At 38.8% G+C, this 14,629-nt stretch overlaps 3 protein-coding genes across 7 annotated transcripts in view; 2 read left to right on the top strand and 1 right to left on the bottom strand.

Moving 5' to 3' along the window:
* The window catches only part of ADGRB3 (adhesion G protein-coupled receptor B3), a 1,579,303-nt gene that overhangs the window by 1,354,645 nt on the left and 210,029 nt on the right, over window positions 1-14,629 (top strand). The gene's annotated exons all lie outside the window — the stretch shown is intronic.
* LOC138680739 (uncharacterized) lies at window positions 1,245-4,519 on the bottom strand. Its single transcript, XM_069768015.1, has 6 exons — window positions 4,439-4,519; window positions 3,911-3,968; window positions 3,694-3,804; window positions 3,118-3,294; window positions 2,802-2,912; window positions 1,245-2,620 (listed from the first exon to the last, which is right to left on the bottom strand). The coding sequence occupies exons 2-6, from the start codon at window positions 3,966-3,968 to the stop codon at window positions 1,938-1,940; spliced, it is 1,140 nt and encodes a 379-aa protein (XP_069624116.1). The 5' UTR covers window positions 4,439-4,519; the 3' UTR covers window positions 1,245-1,937.
* Window positions 4,757-7,436, top strand: LOC138637751 (uncharacterized). The gene is made up of 4 exons (XM_069726668.1): window positions 4,757-4,863; window positions 5,263-5,439; window positions 5,647-5,757; window positions 5,939-7,436. Exons 1-4 carry the CDS (start codon window positions 4,761-4,763, stop codon window positions 6,619-6,621), a joined length of 1,074 nt encoding a protein of 357 aa, XP_069582769.1. The 5' UTR covers window positions 4,757-4,760; the 3' UTR covers window positions 6,622-7,436.

The following is a 14,629-nucleotide window of genomic DNA, read 5'->3' as shown; positions in this document are numbered from 1 at the left end:
CTTAAAGAAAAGTTATTGTGGCCTTGATTCTGGGGTAACACATGTTTATAAATATAACCTAGTCGTGTATTTATTTTACACATGGTTTATAACACATTTCATTTGTTTTTGTTGTTTGATTGTCATGTAAGAAGCGTTGTGTTTTATACGAATATAAAAGTGACACATTCCCATATATTATTACAGCTTTCATTAATTCTACATTATTTTAGCACATATTAATTTTACACTATTAATTTTACAGGAGCCTGTGCTGCCTATAATTTGACTCCTTTTTATACAAAGACATCTAACATATACAGACTTTTAATATTTTTGTGTAAAATCGCGGTCAGACAGGCACAAACACACACACACACAAATACACACAGCACACAACACGCACACATTTCTCAAAATGCCATACACTTCAGAATATATTTGCAATTCACTACGCATGTAACACATATTTCTTCGCCCCACACGCATTTAACAGTCTTTCATATGTATCGCAGAAAGATTTTAGTTCCAACTGCGGGTCAGCGGCTTAAAGAAAAGTTATTGTGGCCTTGATTCTGGGGTAACACATGTTTATAAATATAGCCTAGTCGTGTATTTATTTTACACATGGTTTATAACACATTTCATTTGTTTTTGTTGTTTGATTGTCATGTAAGAAGCGTTGTGTTTTATACGAATATAAAAGTGACACATTACCATATATTATTACAGCTTTCATTAATTCTACATTATTTTAGCACATATTAATTTTACACTATTAATTTTACAGGAGCCTGTGCTGCCTATAATTTGACTCCTTTTTATACAAAGACATCTAACATATACAGACTTTTAATATTTTTGTGTAAAATCGCGGTCAGACAGGCACAAACACACACACACACACACACACACGCACACAACACAGAACCACACACAACAAACACACAGAACCCACACACACACACACACACACAAGAAATAGACATTTAGGACTTATTTATGTTATTATCTTTATGCACTTTGAATGTGCTGTCTATAATTTGACTCTATCCTTGTTTTGTTGAAAATAACTGGACATACATAAGAAACCGGGCAATATATCTTTATAGAAATAACACTTCTGCACTCTTTGTGTATTTCTATCAGTTTTATTCAGGCATTTATAACACAACATGTTTGATATTGGTAATTTGATTCTGGGAACACATTTTAAGTTACTGCTGCACATGTATTACTGTTTTTCTTGTTTTTTTTTTTTTTTTGTGTAAAATTTCGTTGTTGGCTTACAAAGACATTTCTTTGAGAAATGTGTAGCATAACCAATTACCCATCACGGCCACTAGATGGCAGAATATCATATTAATTATTCTGGGATAACATTTCTCTTTGGGCATTTCTATCAGTTTTATTTATGCTTTTATAACACAACATGTCTGCTATTGTTAATTTGATTCGGGGATAACACATGTTTATAAAAATAACGCTATAGCAAGCGGTAATGTCAAATTCTGAAAATAGCCATTTTATATTGAATTACTAACATTTTTCTATTTTAGCGCTGACACAGCCACATATATTATTCCAGCTTTCTTTAATTCTGCATTATTTTATCACATGATGAAAATAGTCATTTTATATTGAATTACTGCAGCTCGCGGCGCGTTACCACTGGACTCGTTTCTCAATTAATTTCCCAGCTGACGACGCTATCTATAATTCTGCGTATACCTTAGGCGTGTATTTACATGACAGTGTAATTATTTCTCACAATAAAACAACAGCTCAAATTTTAAGTTAGCTAACAGCATAATGATGACAAATGCATCTTTGCGGAATCTGATAACGACACGCTGAACAAAGGACGGAGCCTGACAAATACACACAACACACAACACGCACATATTATGAAAAATGACAACCATTGTATGTGATTTAAAAGACTTTAGTTAGATTTATCAGGGGTGATTTAGTTTGAAAGCACGCAGCTCCTCGGTAATGTCATGTGTTGGACACGCATTTAACAGTCTTTCATATGTATCGCAGAAAGATTTTAGTTCCATCTGTGCGAGTTTGCTTTGAGCGTACTGCGCAGACATGTCAGTAAACATTTTGACATGGTCAGCATCCCACGAAGGACGACCTGTGTAAGGTGTATGTACAGCAACTTTCTGCTTTCTACCTACACGGCGTCGGGATACGGTTCGTTTCTTTAGAGGTAATACAGGGGCAAAAACGCTAGAAAAGTCTGCAAGAGCAGTATCTGCAGATTGCACAGTCTGGCACACAGGTATATTGAGGGGCTCTGTGGGTGACCACATACCCTCGGAGAGCTGTTCAATTTCTCTGTTTTCAGGCGTAACTTGGGGTATGGCGCCTGTGCTATTGGCGGGACGAGTTATGCGGGGCCTAGCGTTCGGCGCTGCACGTTTCTCTCTTGAAACGTTCGTATATTTCTGATGTGAAATCTTGGGGCTTGGATTCCCGGGTTGTTTTGGTGCAGCGTAGCATTCATCACGATCCACAACACAGATGGGCGAGAGAGATGTTGTTCGCACCGCCGTATTAGCTCTTTGTGGTTGATTCTCTTCAGTGTCGTAATTACGCCGGTGCAAAACTCGTTGTTGAAGAGGCGACGTATCTAAAAGAAAAGATACAAGTGGCGGTTAGCCGCGAAACGGCGCAAAATTGGAAAAGCTAAACGGCGACGCATAGCTATGATCATACGTAATATTTGAAAAGTTAATGGGGACAGGTAGCCATGAAATCATTGTAACAATATTTACATAAACCTGTATAGAGCAGTCCAGATATATACTTACAAGTATGAAGCGGGAATTGTCCCACATCAGCTCCTGGTTTAACGGGATGCGCAATGCTCAAACTCGCAGAGGCGGGAATATTCTCTTTTTCAAGCTGTATTTTCCGGGCAACTAGATTAGCGGGTGTAAGTAAAAATATACCGATTAGCGAACACAGAATTGATTTTCTACACAAAACTGCAGCGATGAGAAGAATATATATATATATATATATATATATTCAAAAATGAATTTTCTGACAGTTAGCTAGCAGCTGTAAGTAAATATGAGTATTACACAAAAGTGAGAATCGACTGTATTTCAAGTGAACAGATACCTTTTCTATTCTTGAAACATCGGCGTAACGAGTTGCCGCGTCTTTTAGGCGCATCGGGTTTCGCTGAAGTTGCAGGGTTCTTGACATCTATGATCTCCACGTCTGAACCCAGCGTATCGCGTGGTTCGGGAACACACCAGTTTTCAGCCATAGCGTCAGATGTCTCCGTGTCAGTATCTGTATGAGAAATTGCGCGTAGTTCGTGTTTACATACAAAGGATTAAAGCAACTGATATAGTATAATATAGTTTTACGGTATAAACATATTTGCGGTGTAAATTAATATAGCAAGACTTATGCCGCTATATATTAATAATTCAGTATTATATTGATGGCTACCGCTATTATTTGTTTTATTAATTTAATCATATATTTATTATGCCATAATTTGTGTAATACAATAGTTAATAGATGCTATAGTTTTACGCCATAAACAGTATATATTAACATAGATAATATATATATATATATATATATTTAGCTTTCTTACATGTGATACATGAAAGATAAATATCTTTGTACCGTGTTACAATGACATTTTTCCCTATCTAAAAGCAAAAAGGTGCTCCTAATTACCCATGATGAGATGAAGAGCAGGCCCATTATCGGCTATCGGCGCCACGGCTTCAATGCGCGCATAATTCTGCGTTATGAAATTATTGCGCCAATCGGGCGACATACACGGCTCTTAAATAAGAAAGAATGCATGAATATATAATTAATATAATTTACTTATAATATAATGACACAATCAGAATGAGTCAATACTCTGTACATTATACGCGTATAATACCTAATTGTGTGCTTGCAAGAAGGGGGCTGCATTGCTCGCGAGGGTATTGGGCTTCCATCTTAAATAAATAGGGGATAAGTTTTATCTATAACTGCGCCGCCAATAAATACAGTTTAAAACTACGTTACAAAAATATGCTTTACAGGCATTGATAATATTAGACCGCAAATAAAACAGTAAACACCTACTTTTCAGAGAGTAGCGCAACTGTTCAGAGAGAAATTACCACCCACCGTGAACACACCTACAGGAAACAGCATTATACGGCACCCGTGACTAATTGCGCGCACATGTCAGATAACAATGGTTGTTATGACCCATCCATAAGCCTTTCTATATTAATTATGTCCCACAAATATTGCTTATACAGTAAAAAACTATATTATACATCGCTACTAAATATGCAGTTAGCTGCCAGTATAACACTAACTTATTAAACAAATAACATCCTTAATTATGGTTTAGAGATGCATAGTTAAATATAATTATGCATTTGCGAATAATAACACAACTGTCTTATATACTTACATTTAGAATAGCTCTGCTTTTTATCCTAGTCGGACTTCTGGTGGATGTCTGTTGTACTGTAGTGGGACAGGCAGCTGTATTTATCCTGAGTGTCAGAAAGCAACTCAGGTGTTAACACCCAGAAACACACCCAGTTACGCCACATCACACGCCTTCTGTTAACACCCAGAACACAGTCATACATGCAATTAATGCATGTATTAACTCGGTATTATACGCGTATAATGTACAGAGTATTGACTCATTCTGATTGTGTCATTATATTATAAGTAAATTATATTAATTATATATTCATGCATTCTTTCTTATTTAAGAGCCGTGTATGTCGCCCGATTGGCGCAATAATTTCATAACGCAGAATTATGCGCGCATTGAAGCCGTGGCGCCGATAGCCGATAATGGGCCTGCTCTTCATCTCATCATGGGTAATTAGGAGCACCTTTTTGCTTTTAGATAGGGAAAAATGTCATTGTAACACGGTACAAAGATATTTATCTTTCATGTATCACATGTAAGAAAGCTAAATATATATATATATATATATATTATCTATGTTAATATATACTGTTTATGGCGTAAAACTATAGCATCTATTAACTATTGTATTACACAAATTATGGCATAATAAATATATGATTAAATTAATAAAACAAATAATAGCGGTAGCCATCAATATAATACTGAATTATTAATATATAGCGGCATAAGTCTTGCTATATTAATTTACACCGCAAATATGTTTATACCGTAAAACTATATTATACTATATCAGTTGCTTTAATCCTTTGTATGTAAACACGAACTACGCGCAATTTCTCATACAGATACTGACACGGAGACATCTGACGCTATGGCTGAAAACTGGTGTGTTCCCGAACCACGCGATACGCTGGGTTCAGACGTGGAGATCATAGATGTCAAGAACCCTGCAACTTCAGCGAAACCCGATGCGCCTAAAAGACGCGGCAACTCGTTACGCCGATGTTTCAAGAATAGAAAAGGTATCTGTTCACTTGAAATACAGTCGATTCTCACTTTTGTGTAATACTCATATTTACTTACAGCTGCTAGCTAACTGTCAGAAAATTCATTTTTGAATATATATATATATATATATATATATATTCTTCTCATCGCTGCAGTTTTGTGTAGAAAATCAATTCTGTGTTCGCTAATCGGTATATTTTTACTTACACCCGCTAATCTAGTTGCCCGGAAAATACAGCTTGAAAAAGAGAATATTCCCGCCTCTGCGAGTTTGAGCATTGCGCATCCCGTTAAACCAGGAGCTGATGTGGGACAATTCCCGCTTCATACTTGTAAGTATATATCTGGACTGCTCTATACAGGTTTATGTAAATATTGTTACAATGATTTCATGGCTACCTGTCCCCATTAACTTTTCAAATATTACGTATGATCATAGCTATGCGTCGCCGTTTAGCTTTTCCAATTTTGCGCCGTTTCGCGGCTAACCGCCACTTGTATCTTTTCTTTTAGATACGTCGCCTCTTCAACAACGAGTTTTGCACCGGCGTAATTACGACACTGAAGAGAATCAACCACAAAGAGCTAATACGGCGGTGCGAACAACATCTCTCTCGCCCATCTGTGTTGTGGATCGTGATGAATGCTACGCTGCACCAAAACAACCCGGGAATCCAAGCCCCAAGATTTCACATCAGAAATATACGAACGTTTCAAGAGAGAAACGTGCAGCGCCGAACGCTAGGCCCCGCATAACTCGTCCCGCCAATAGCACAGGCGCCATACCCCAAGTTACGCCTGAAAACAGAGAAATTGAACAGCTCTCCGAGGGTATGTGGTCACCCACAGAGCCCCTCAATATACCTGTGTGCCAGACTGTGCAATCTGCAGATACTGCTCTTGCAGACTTTTCTAGCGTTTTTGCCCCTGTATTACCTCTAAAGAAACGAACCGTATCCCGACGCCGTGTAGGTAGAAAGCAGAAAGTTGCTGTACATACACCTTACACAGGTCGTCCTTCGTGGGATGCTGACCATGTCAAAATGTTTACTGACATGTCTGCGCAGTACGCTCAAAGCAAACTCGCACAGATGGAACTAAAATCTTTCTGCGATACATATGAAAGACTGTTAAATGCGTGTCCAACACATGACATTACCGAGGAGCTGCGTGCTTTCAAACTAAATCACCCCTGATAAATCTAACTAAAGTCTTTTAAATCACATACAATGGTTGTCATTTTTCATAATATGTGCGTGTTGTGTGTTGTGTGTATTTGTCAGGCTCCGTCCTTTGTTCAGCGTGTCGTTATCAGATTCCGCAAAGATGCATTTGTCATCATTATGCTGTTAGCTAACTTAAAATTTGAGCTGTTGTTTTATTGTGAGAAATAATTACACTGTCATGTAAATACACGCCTAAGGTATACGCAGAATTATAGATAGCGTCGTCAGCTGGGAAATTAATTGAGAAACGAGTCCAGTGGTAACGCGCCGCGAGCTGCAGTAATTCAATATAAAATGACTATTTTCATCATGTGATAAAATAATGCAGAATTAAAGAAAGCTGGAATAATATATGTGGCTGTGTCAGCGCTAAAATAGAAAAATGTTAGTAATTCAATATAAAATGGCTATTTTCAGAATTTGACATTACCGCTTGCTATAGCGTTATTTTTATAAACATGTGTTATCCCCGAATCAAATTAACAATAGCAGACATGTTGTGTTATAAAAGCATAAATAAAACTGATAGAAATGCCCAAAGAGAAATGTTATCCCAGAATAATTAATATGATATTCTGCCATCTAGTGGCCGTGATGGGTAATTGGTTATGCTACACATTTCTCAAAGAAATGTCTTTGTAAGCCAACAACGAAATTTTACACAAAAAAAAAAAAAAACAAGAAAAACAGTAATACATGTGCAGCAGTAACTTAAAATGTGTTCCCAGAATCAAATTACCAATATCAAACATGTTGTGTTATAAATGCCTGAATAAAACTGATAGAAATACACAAAGAGTGCAGAAGTGTTATTTCTATAAAGATATATTGCCCGGTTTCTTATGTATGTCCAGTTATTTTCAACAAAACAAGGATAGAGTCAAATTATAGACAGCACATTCAAAGTGCATAAAGATAATAACATAAATAAGTCCTAAATGTCTATTTCTTGTGTGTGTGTGTGTGTGTGTGGGTTCTGTGTGTTTGTTGTGTGTGGTTCTGTGTTGTGTGCGTGTGTGTGTGTGTGTGTGTGTGTTTGTGCCTGTCTGACCGCGATTTTACACAAAAATATTAAAAGTCTGTATATGTTAGATGTCTTTGTATAAAAAGGAGTCAAATTATAGGCAGCACAGGCTCCTGTAAAATTAATAGTGTAAAATTAATATGTGCTAAAATAATGTAGAATTAATGAAAGCTGTAATAATATATGGTAATGTGTCACTTTTATATTCGTATAAAACACAACGCTTCTTACATGACAATCAAACAACAAAAACAAATGAAATGTGTTATAAACCATGTGTAAAATAAATACACGACTAGGCTATATTTATAAACATGTGTTACCCCAGAATCAAGGCCACAATAACTTTTCTTTAAGCCGCTGACCCGCAGTTGGAACTAAAATCTTTCTGCGATACATATGAAAGACTGTTAAATGCGTGTGGGGCGAAGAAATATGTGTTACATGCGTAGTGAATTGCAAATATATTCTGAAGTGTATGGCATTTTGAGAAATGTGTGCGTGTTGTGTGCTGTGTGTATTTGTGTGTGTGTGTGTTTGTGCCTGTCTGACCGCGATTTTACACAAAAATATTAAAAGTCTGTATATGTTAGATGTCTTTGTATAAAAAGGAGTCAAATTATAGGCAGCACAGGCTCCTGTAAAATTAATAGTGTAAAATTAATATGTGCTAAAATAATGTAGAATTAATGAAAGCTGTAATAATATATGGGAATGTGTCACTTTTATATTCGTATAAAACACAACGCTTCTTACATGACAATCAAACAACAAAAACAAATGAAATGTGTTATAAACCATGTGTAAAATAAATACACGACTAGGTTATATTTATAAACATGTGTTACCCCAGAATCAAGGCCACAATAACTTTTCTTTAAGCCGCTGACCCGCAGTTGGAACTAAAATCTTTCTGCGATACATATGAAAGACTGTTAAATGCGTGTGGGGCGAAGAAATATGTGTTACATGCGTAGTGAATTGCAAATATATTCTGAAGTGTATGGCATTTTGAGAAATGTGTGCGTGTTGTGTGCTGTGTGTATTTGTGTGTGTGTGTGAGTTCTGTATGTGTTGCGTGTTCTTTACAGAACCATAAACTTATAATAGCACAATGTTGATGCCGACAGCCGCGCACAGATGTATTTTTGCATTATTTCACAGTGACTGATGAGTACCGGATGCATGGTTGGTTGAGAAGTGCCCGTGGGTGCAGAAGTGTTTGTGGTCCGCATATTAATAAAGTACAAAAAATCCCTGACCTATGTGGTCAGCATATTAATAAAGTGCAAAAACATGATAACATAAGTCCTAAATGACTAATAACCGCATATTAATAAAGTGCAAAAACATGATAACATAAGTCCTAAATGCCTAATAATCGCATATTAATCATAAATAAGTTCTAAATGTCTATTTCTTGTGTGGTATGTTAATAAAGTGCAAAAATCAGTGACCTATGTGGACCGCATATTAATAAAGTGCAAAAATCCTTGACCTATGTGGTCAGCATATTAATAAAGTGCAAAAACATGATAACATAAGTCCTAAATGCCTAATAATCGCATATTAATCATAAATAAGTTCTAAATGTCTATTTCTTGTGTGTTGTATGTTAATAAAGTGCAAAAATCACTGACCTATGTGGCCTGCATATTAATAAAGTGCAAAAATCACTGACCTATGTGGTCCGCATATTAATAAAGTGCAAAAACATGATAACATAAGTCCTAAATGACTTTTATTCGTATAAAACACGACGCTTCTTACTTGTGTTGTAACATTGGGTCATATTATAACTTGTGTTGTGACATTGGTGCATATCTCTTCTGTGTATATAAGGCAGCCACAAGGATAAAACCTGCTACAATGTGAATAAACACAACTTGCAATGGCCTCAGTAGATAACAAATAACTTTGCAGATGCCATCTTCAGGACACAATAACTTTTCTGTTTGTGAGAATAAACATTTATGGGGTACGCAAATACAACAACAATTGCTTGACCTAGGTGCTATAAGCCTCTGACCCACAGTTAACCTAATTTAGGTAATGTTTACCATTTAGTTAGTGTTTGAGAATACTTTTCACATAACAGGCTGTAGGATTGCATACAGAAACATCAGCCCTATTCACTATATGGATACACTGTGAATAAAACAAAAGCTTACAGAATCAAACTCGGGGCTACTTGCATTATTTCACAGTGACTGATGAGTACCGGATGCATGGTTGGTTGAGAAGTGCCCGTGGGTGCAGAAGTGTTTGTGGTCCGCATATTAATAAAGTACAAAAAATCCCTGACCTATGTGGTCAGCATATTAATAAAGTGCAAAAACATGATAACATAAGTCCTAAATGACTAATAACCGCATATTAATAAAGTGCAAAAACATGATAACATAAGTCCTAAATGCTTAATAATCGCATATTAATCATAAATAAGTTCTAAATGTCTATTTCTTGTGTGGTATGTTAATAAAGTGCAAAAATCAGTGACCTATGTGGACCGCATATTAATAAAGTGCAAAAATCCTTGACCTATGTGGTCAGCATATTAATAAAGTGCAAAAACATGATAACATAAGTCCTAAATGCCTAATAATCGCATATTAATCATAAATAAGTTCTAAATGTCTATTTCTTGTGTGTTGTATGTTAATAAAGTGCAAAAATCACTGACCTATGTGGCCTGCATATTAATAAAGTGCAAAAATCACTGACCTATGTGGTCCGCATATTAATAAAGTGCAAAAACATGATAACATAAGTCCTAAATGACTTTTATTCGTATAAAACACGACGCTTCTTACTTGTGTTGTAACATTGGGTCATATTATAACTTGTGTTGTGACATTGGTGCATATCTCTTCTGTGTATATAAGGCAGCCACAAGGATAAAACCTGCTACAATGTGAATAAACACAACTTGCAATGGCCTCAGTAGATAACAAATAACTTTGCAGATGCCATCTTCAGGACACAATAACTTTTCTGTTTGTGAGAATAAACATTTATGGGGTACGCAAATACAACAACAATTGCTTGACCTAGGTGCTATAAGCCTCTGACCCACAGTTAACCTAATTTAGGTAATGTTTACCATTTAGTTAGTGTTTGAGAATACTTTTCACATAACAGGCTGTAGGATTGCATACAGAAACATCAGCCCTATTCACTATATGGATACACTGTGAATAAAACAAAAGCTTACAGAATCAAACTCGGGGCTACGTATAAAATCTATTATAAAACAAATGAAAAAGGTGTTATAAACCACGTGTAAAATAAATACACGACTAGGCTATAATTATAAACATGTGTTATTCCACAAAATACGGGAATAATATCAAAACTACAACAAATTAAACTATATTAAACTATATCAAAAGGGGGAATCAAACAAGGAGGGACAGCTGGATACCAGCCGTCAGACAAGGGGAGGGGAGGGGTTACACATTTTGATACACTTTGATAGGGGCGGGGCACCTGTCAGATTGAGTTTGACGAAACCTGGCTATTATACACTACTCCCAAATACTGGGTGTTTGTCATGCTGTCATGTGCATGGCAGAGCGGCAAACCCCACTTCCGATGGGCAGTGAAATAATCTCCACCGGTCAGGGAGTCGCGGTTCCCACACTGTCAAAAGACAGCGTAAGCACTCATCTATTAACAGAGGTATAAAGTTTACCTCTGGTCACTGATGTCAGCAGATGGGACTACTGTTCCCATCATCCGACACCTGCTGCCACTAATAACAGCGAGAGCAGGAGCGACTGATGGGTGTATTCACTAGCCGGCTCCTACACTGTAAATAAATAATAAAAAAAAAACGTTGTGGGTTCCCCTGTATTTTTGCTAACCAGCCAGGCAAAACTCACAACTGGGGGCTGAAACCCTCAGCTGTCAGCTTCAGCAAGGCTAGTAATCAAGAATAGAGGGGTCCCCACGCCGTATTTTTTTAAATTTTTTAAGTAATATAGAAAAAAGGTTGTGCCCCCCCCCCCCCCCCCCATTTTTGATAACCAGCCTTGCTAAAGCAAACAGCTCGGAGCTGGTATTCTCAGGCTGGTAAGTTTCCATGGATATTGGACCCCCCAGCCTAAGAATAGTAGCCCGCTGCTACCCAGAAAAGGCACATCTATTAGATGCGTCAGTTCTGGAGCTTTGCCCGGCTCTTCCCACTTGCCTTGTAGTTGTGGCAAGTGGGGTTAATATTTGTGGGGTTGATGTCACCTTTGTATTGTCAGGTGACATCAAGCCCACGGCTTAGTAATGGAGAGGCATTTATAAGTCACTTATCCATTACTAATCCTATAGTTGCATTGTAAATAAACACACAACTAGAATAAAGTCTTTTATTAGAAATAAAACAAACACACTTTTACTTTTTTATCGAAAAATAACAAACAGTTATACTCACCAAACGCCTATTACACCGAAGCCCTTGTTCTCCTGTAATAAACCAAAAATTAAAAATAACAATATCCCTCACCTATCCATCGATCTATCCCACGCCATAATCCATGTCTGGGGAAAAAAACAGTTTTCAGCCTGGATGGTCGCACACTGGTGTATGAGCTGCTGCGAGCACAGACTCAGTAACAGGCGGTGACATCATCGAGGTTACCTCCGGTCACTAAGGCTCCGTTCCCAGCCGGGCTGAACTGTGGTAACCTATGAGAGATTTTCTCACAGTGCTAGTGGGGATCTGACAGAGATCATGCAGCTCACATGCCTGCTAGACCAATCACGCGCCCTCCTCTGAAAAGCTGCTCACTGTAATTAGCCAATGGATATAGAGAGCCTGGTATGGGTGGGGTTAGCGTTCTGAGCTCTGCTTCATTCTACATCTAAATCATTTACAAAATAATAGTAAACTAAATGATGCATTTTTGGAATTTGTCTCTTTTTCCTACATAATTCTGCTCTCAGGAGAGGTAGAAAAAACCTGGTGACAGATTCCCTTAAAGGGGTTATCCAAGACTATTCTATGTTTCTTCTGATGGAGCTAAGAATTTGCAGGTAGATGCTATGTACAGTATCTGCTTGTTCTGCTCAGAGTGATCACAGACAGCTCCTGCTGCCGAATCTGCTGCTTTACACCACAGAGCAGCTCTTTCTCTTTCAGACTGCTCTATCAATGGGACATCACTGCTGTCGTCATGCTGATTGACTGGCTTGCTATTTTAATTTTTTATTTTATCTTATTAGAGGCGGGTCCTGGCTTTAGCACACAACCATTATATGCCGAATATGGGGCAAATTTACTACGTGAACCCGATCCATACACCAGCTCCCGAATTATGCGGTGGATGTCGTGCAGGAGTTAAGTGTTATCAGAACAAACAAAACAAAAGGAGGAACCACATAACTGACATGCATTTACATCCCATTTTTGTAGTGTACTGTATATACAGACTGGTAAATGCTATGAGACTATAGTTCTGACTATGCCACACACAGCGCAATATGATATTGAACAAATGCACAATGTTACCGACAGAGATGAACGTCATCAGACACACAGGGAAGCATCATAAACACGGGGGCATCATAATCATATACACAGGGGGCATCATACACACAGGGGGCATCATACACACAGGCGGCATCATACACAGAGGGGGCATCATACACACAGGGAGCATCATACACACAGGGTTGCATCATACACAGGGGGACATCATACACAGAGGGAGCATCATACACACAGGGGGCATCATACACACAGGGGGCATCATACACACAGGGGGCACCATACACATAGGGGGCACCATACACACAGGGTTGCATCATACACAGAGGGGGACATCATACACAGAGGGGGACATCATACACACAGGGAAGCATCATAAACACAGGGGCATCATAATCATACCCACAGGGGCATCGTACACACAGGGTTGCATCATACACAGGGGGACATCATACACAGAGGGAGCATCATACACACAGGGGGCATCATACACACAGGGGGCATCATACACACAGGGGGCACCATACACATAGGGGGCACCATACACACAGGGTTGCATCATACACAGAGGGGGACATCATACACAGAGGGGGACATCATACACACAGGGAAGCATCATAAACACAGGGGCATCATAATCATACCCACAGGGGCATCGTACACACAGGGGGCATCATACACACGGGGGGCATCATACACACAGGGGGCATCATACATACAGGGGGACATCATACAAACAGGGGGCATCATGCACAGAGGGGGACATCATACACAGAGGGGGACATCATACAGGGGGCATCATACACACGGGGCATCATACACACATGGGGCATCATACACACAGGGGTGCATCATACACACAGGGGTGCATCATACACACAGGGGTGCATCATACACAGAGGGCGACATCATACACAGAGGGGGATATCATACACACAGGGGGCATCATAAACACAGGGGGCATCATAAACACAGGGGGACATCATACACACGGGGACATCATACATACAGGGGGACATCATACACACGGGTGCATCATACACAGAGGGGGACATCATACACAGAGGGGACATCATACACAGGGGGCATCACACACAGAGGGGGACATCATACACAGAGGGAGCATCATACACACAGGCGGCATCATACACAGAGGGGGCATCATACACACAGGGGGCATCATACACACAGGGGGCACCATACACACAGGGTTGCATCATACACAGAGGGGGACATCATACACAGAGGGGGACATCATACACACAGGGAAGCATCATAAACACGGGGGCATCATAATCATACACACAGGGGGCATCGTACACACAGGGGGCATCATACACACAGGGGGCATCATACATACAGGGGGACATCATACAAACGGGGCATCATACACAGAGGGGGACATCATACACAGAGGGGGACATCATACAGGGGGCATCATACACACAGGGGGCATCATACACACATGGGGC

This window comes from Ranitomeya imitator, chromosome 5 (assembly GCF_032444005.1).
Source record: "Ranitomeya imitator isolate aRanImi1 chromosome 5, aRanImi1.pri, whole genome shotgun sequence".
Classification (NCBI taxonomy): Eukaryota; Metazoa; Chordata; class Amphibia; order Anura; family Dendrobatidae; genus Ranitomeya; species Ranitomeya imitator.
The sequence above is the reverse complement of the archived record's forward strand: the minus strand, read 5'-3'. Positions and strand labels throughout refer to the sequence as shown.

Bases quoted from the DNA above. Each gene is read 5' to 3' on its own strand.
- LOC138680739 (XM_069768015.1), bottom strand. From the start codon at position 3,968: ATGGAAGCCCAATACCCTCGCGAGCAATGCAGCCCCCTTCTTGCAAGC. The intron at 2,913-3,117 runs GTATCTGTTCAC...CCGCTAATCTAG, and splicing joins ATGTTTCAAGAATAGAAAAG to TTGCCCGGAAAATACAGCTT. The intron at 2,621-2,801 runs GTAAGTATATAT...CTTTTCTTTTAG, and splicing joins ACAATTCCCGCTTCATACTT to ATACGTCGCCTCTTCAACAA.
- LOC138637751 (XM_069726668.1), top strand. From the start codon at position 4,761: ATGTCGCCCGATTGGCGCAATAATTTCATAACGCAGAATTATGCGCGC. The intron at 5,440-5,646 runs GTATCTGTTCAC...CCGCTAATCTAG, and splicing joins ATGTTTCAAGAATAGAAAAG to TTGCCCGGAAAATACAGCTT. The intron at 5,758-5,938 runs GTAAGTATATAT...CTTTTCTTTTAG, and splicing joins ACAATTCCCGCTTCATACTT to ATACGTCGCCTCTTCAACAA.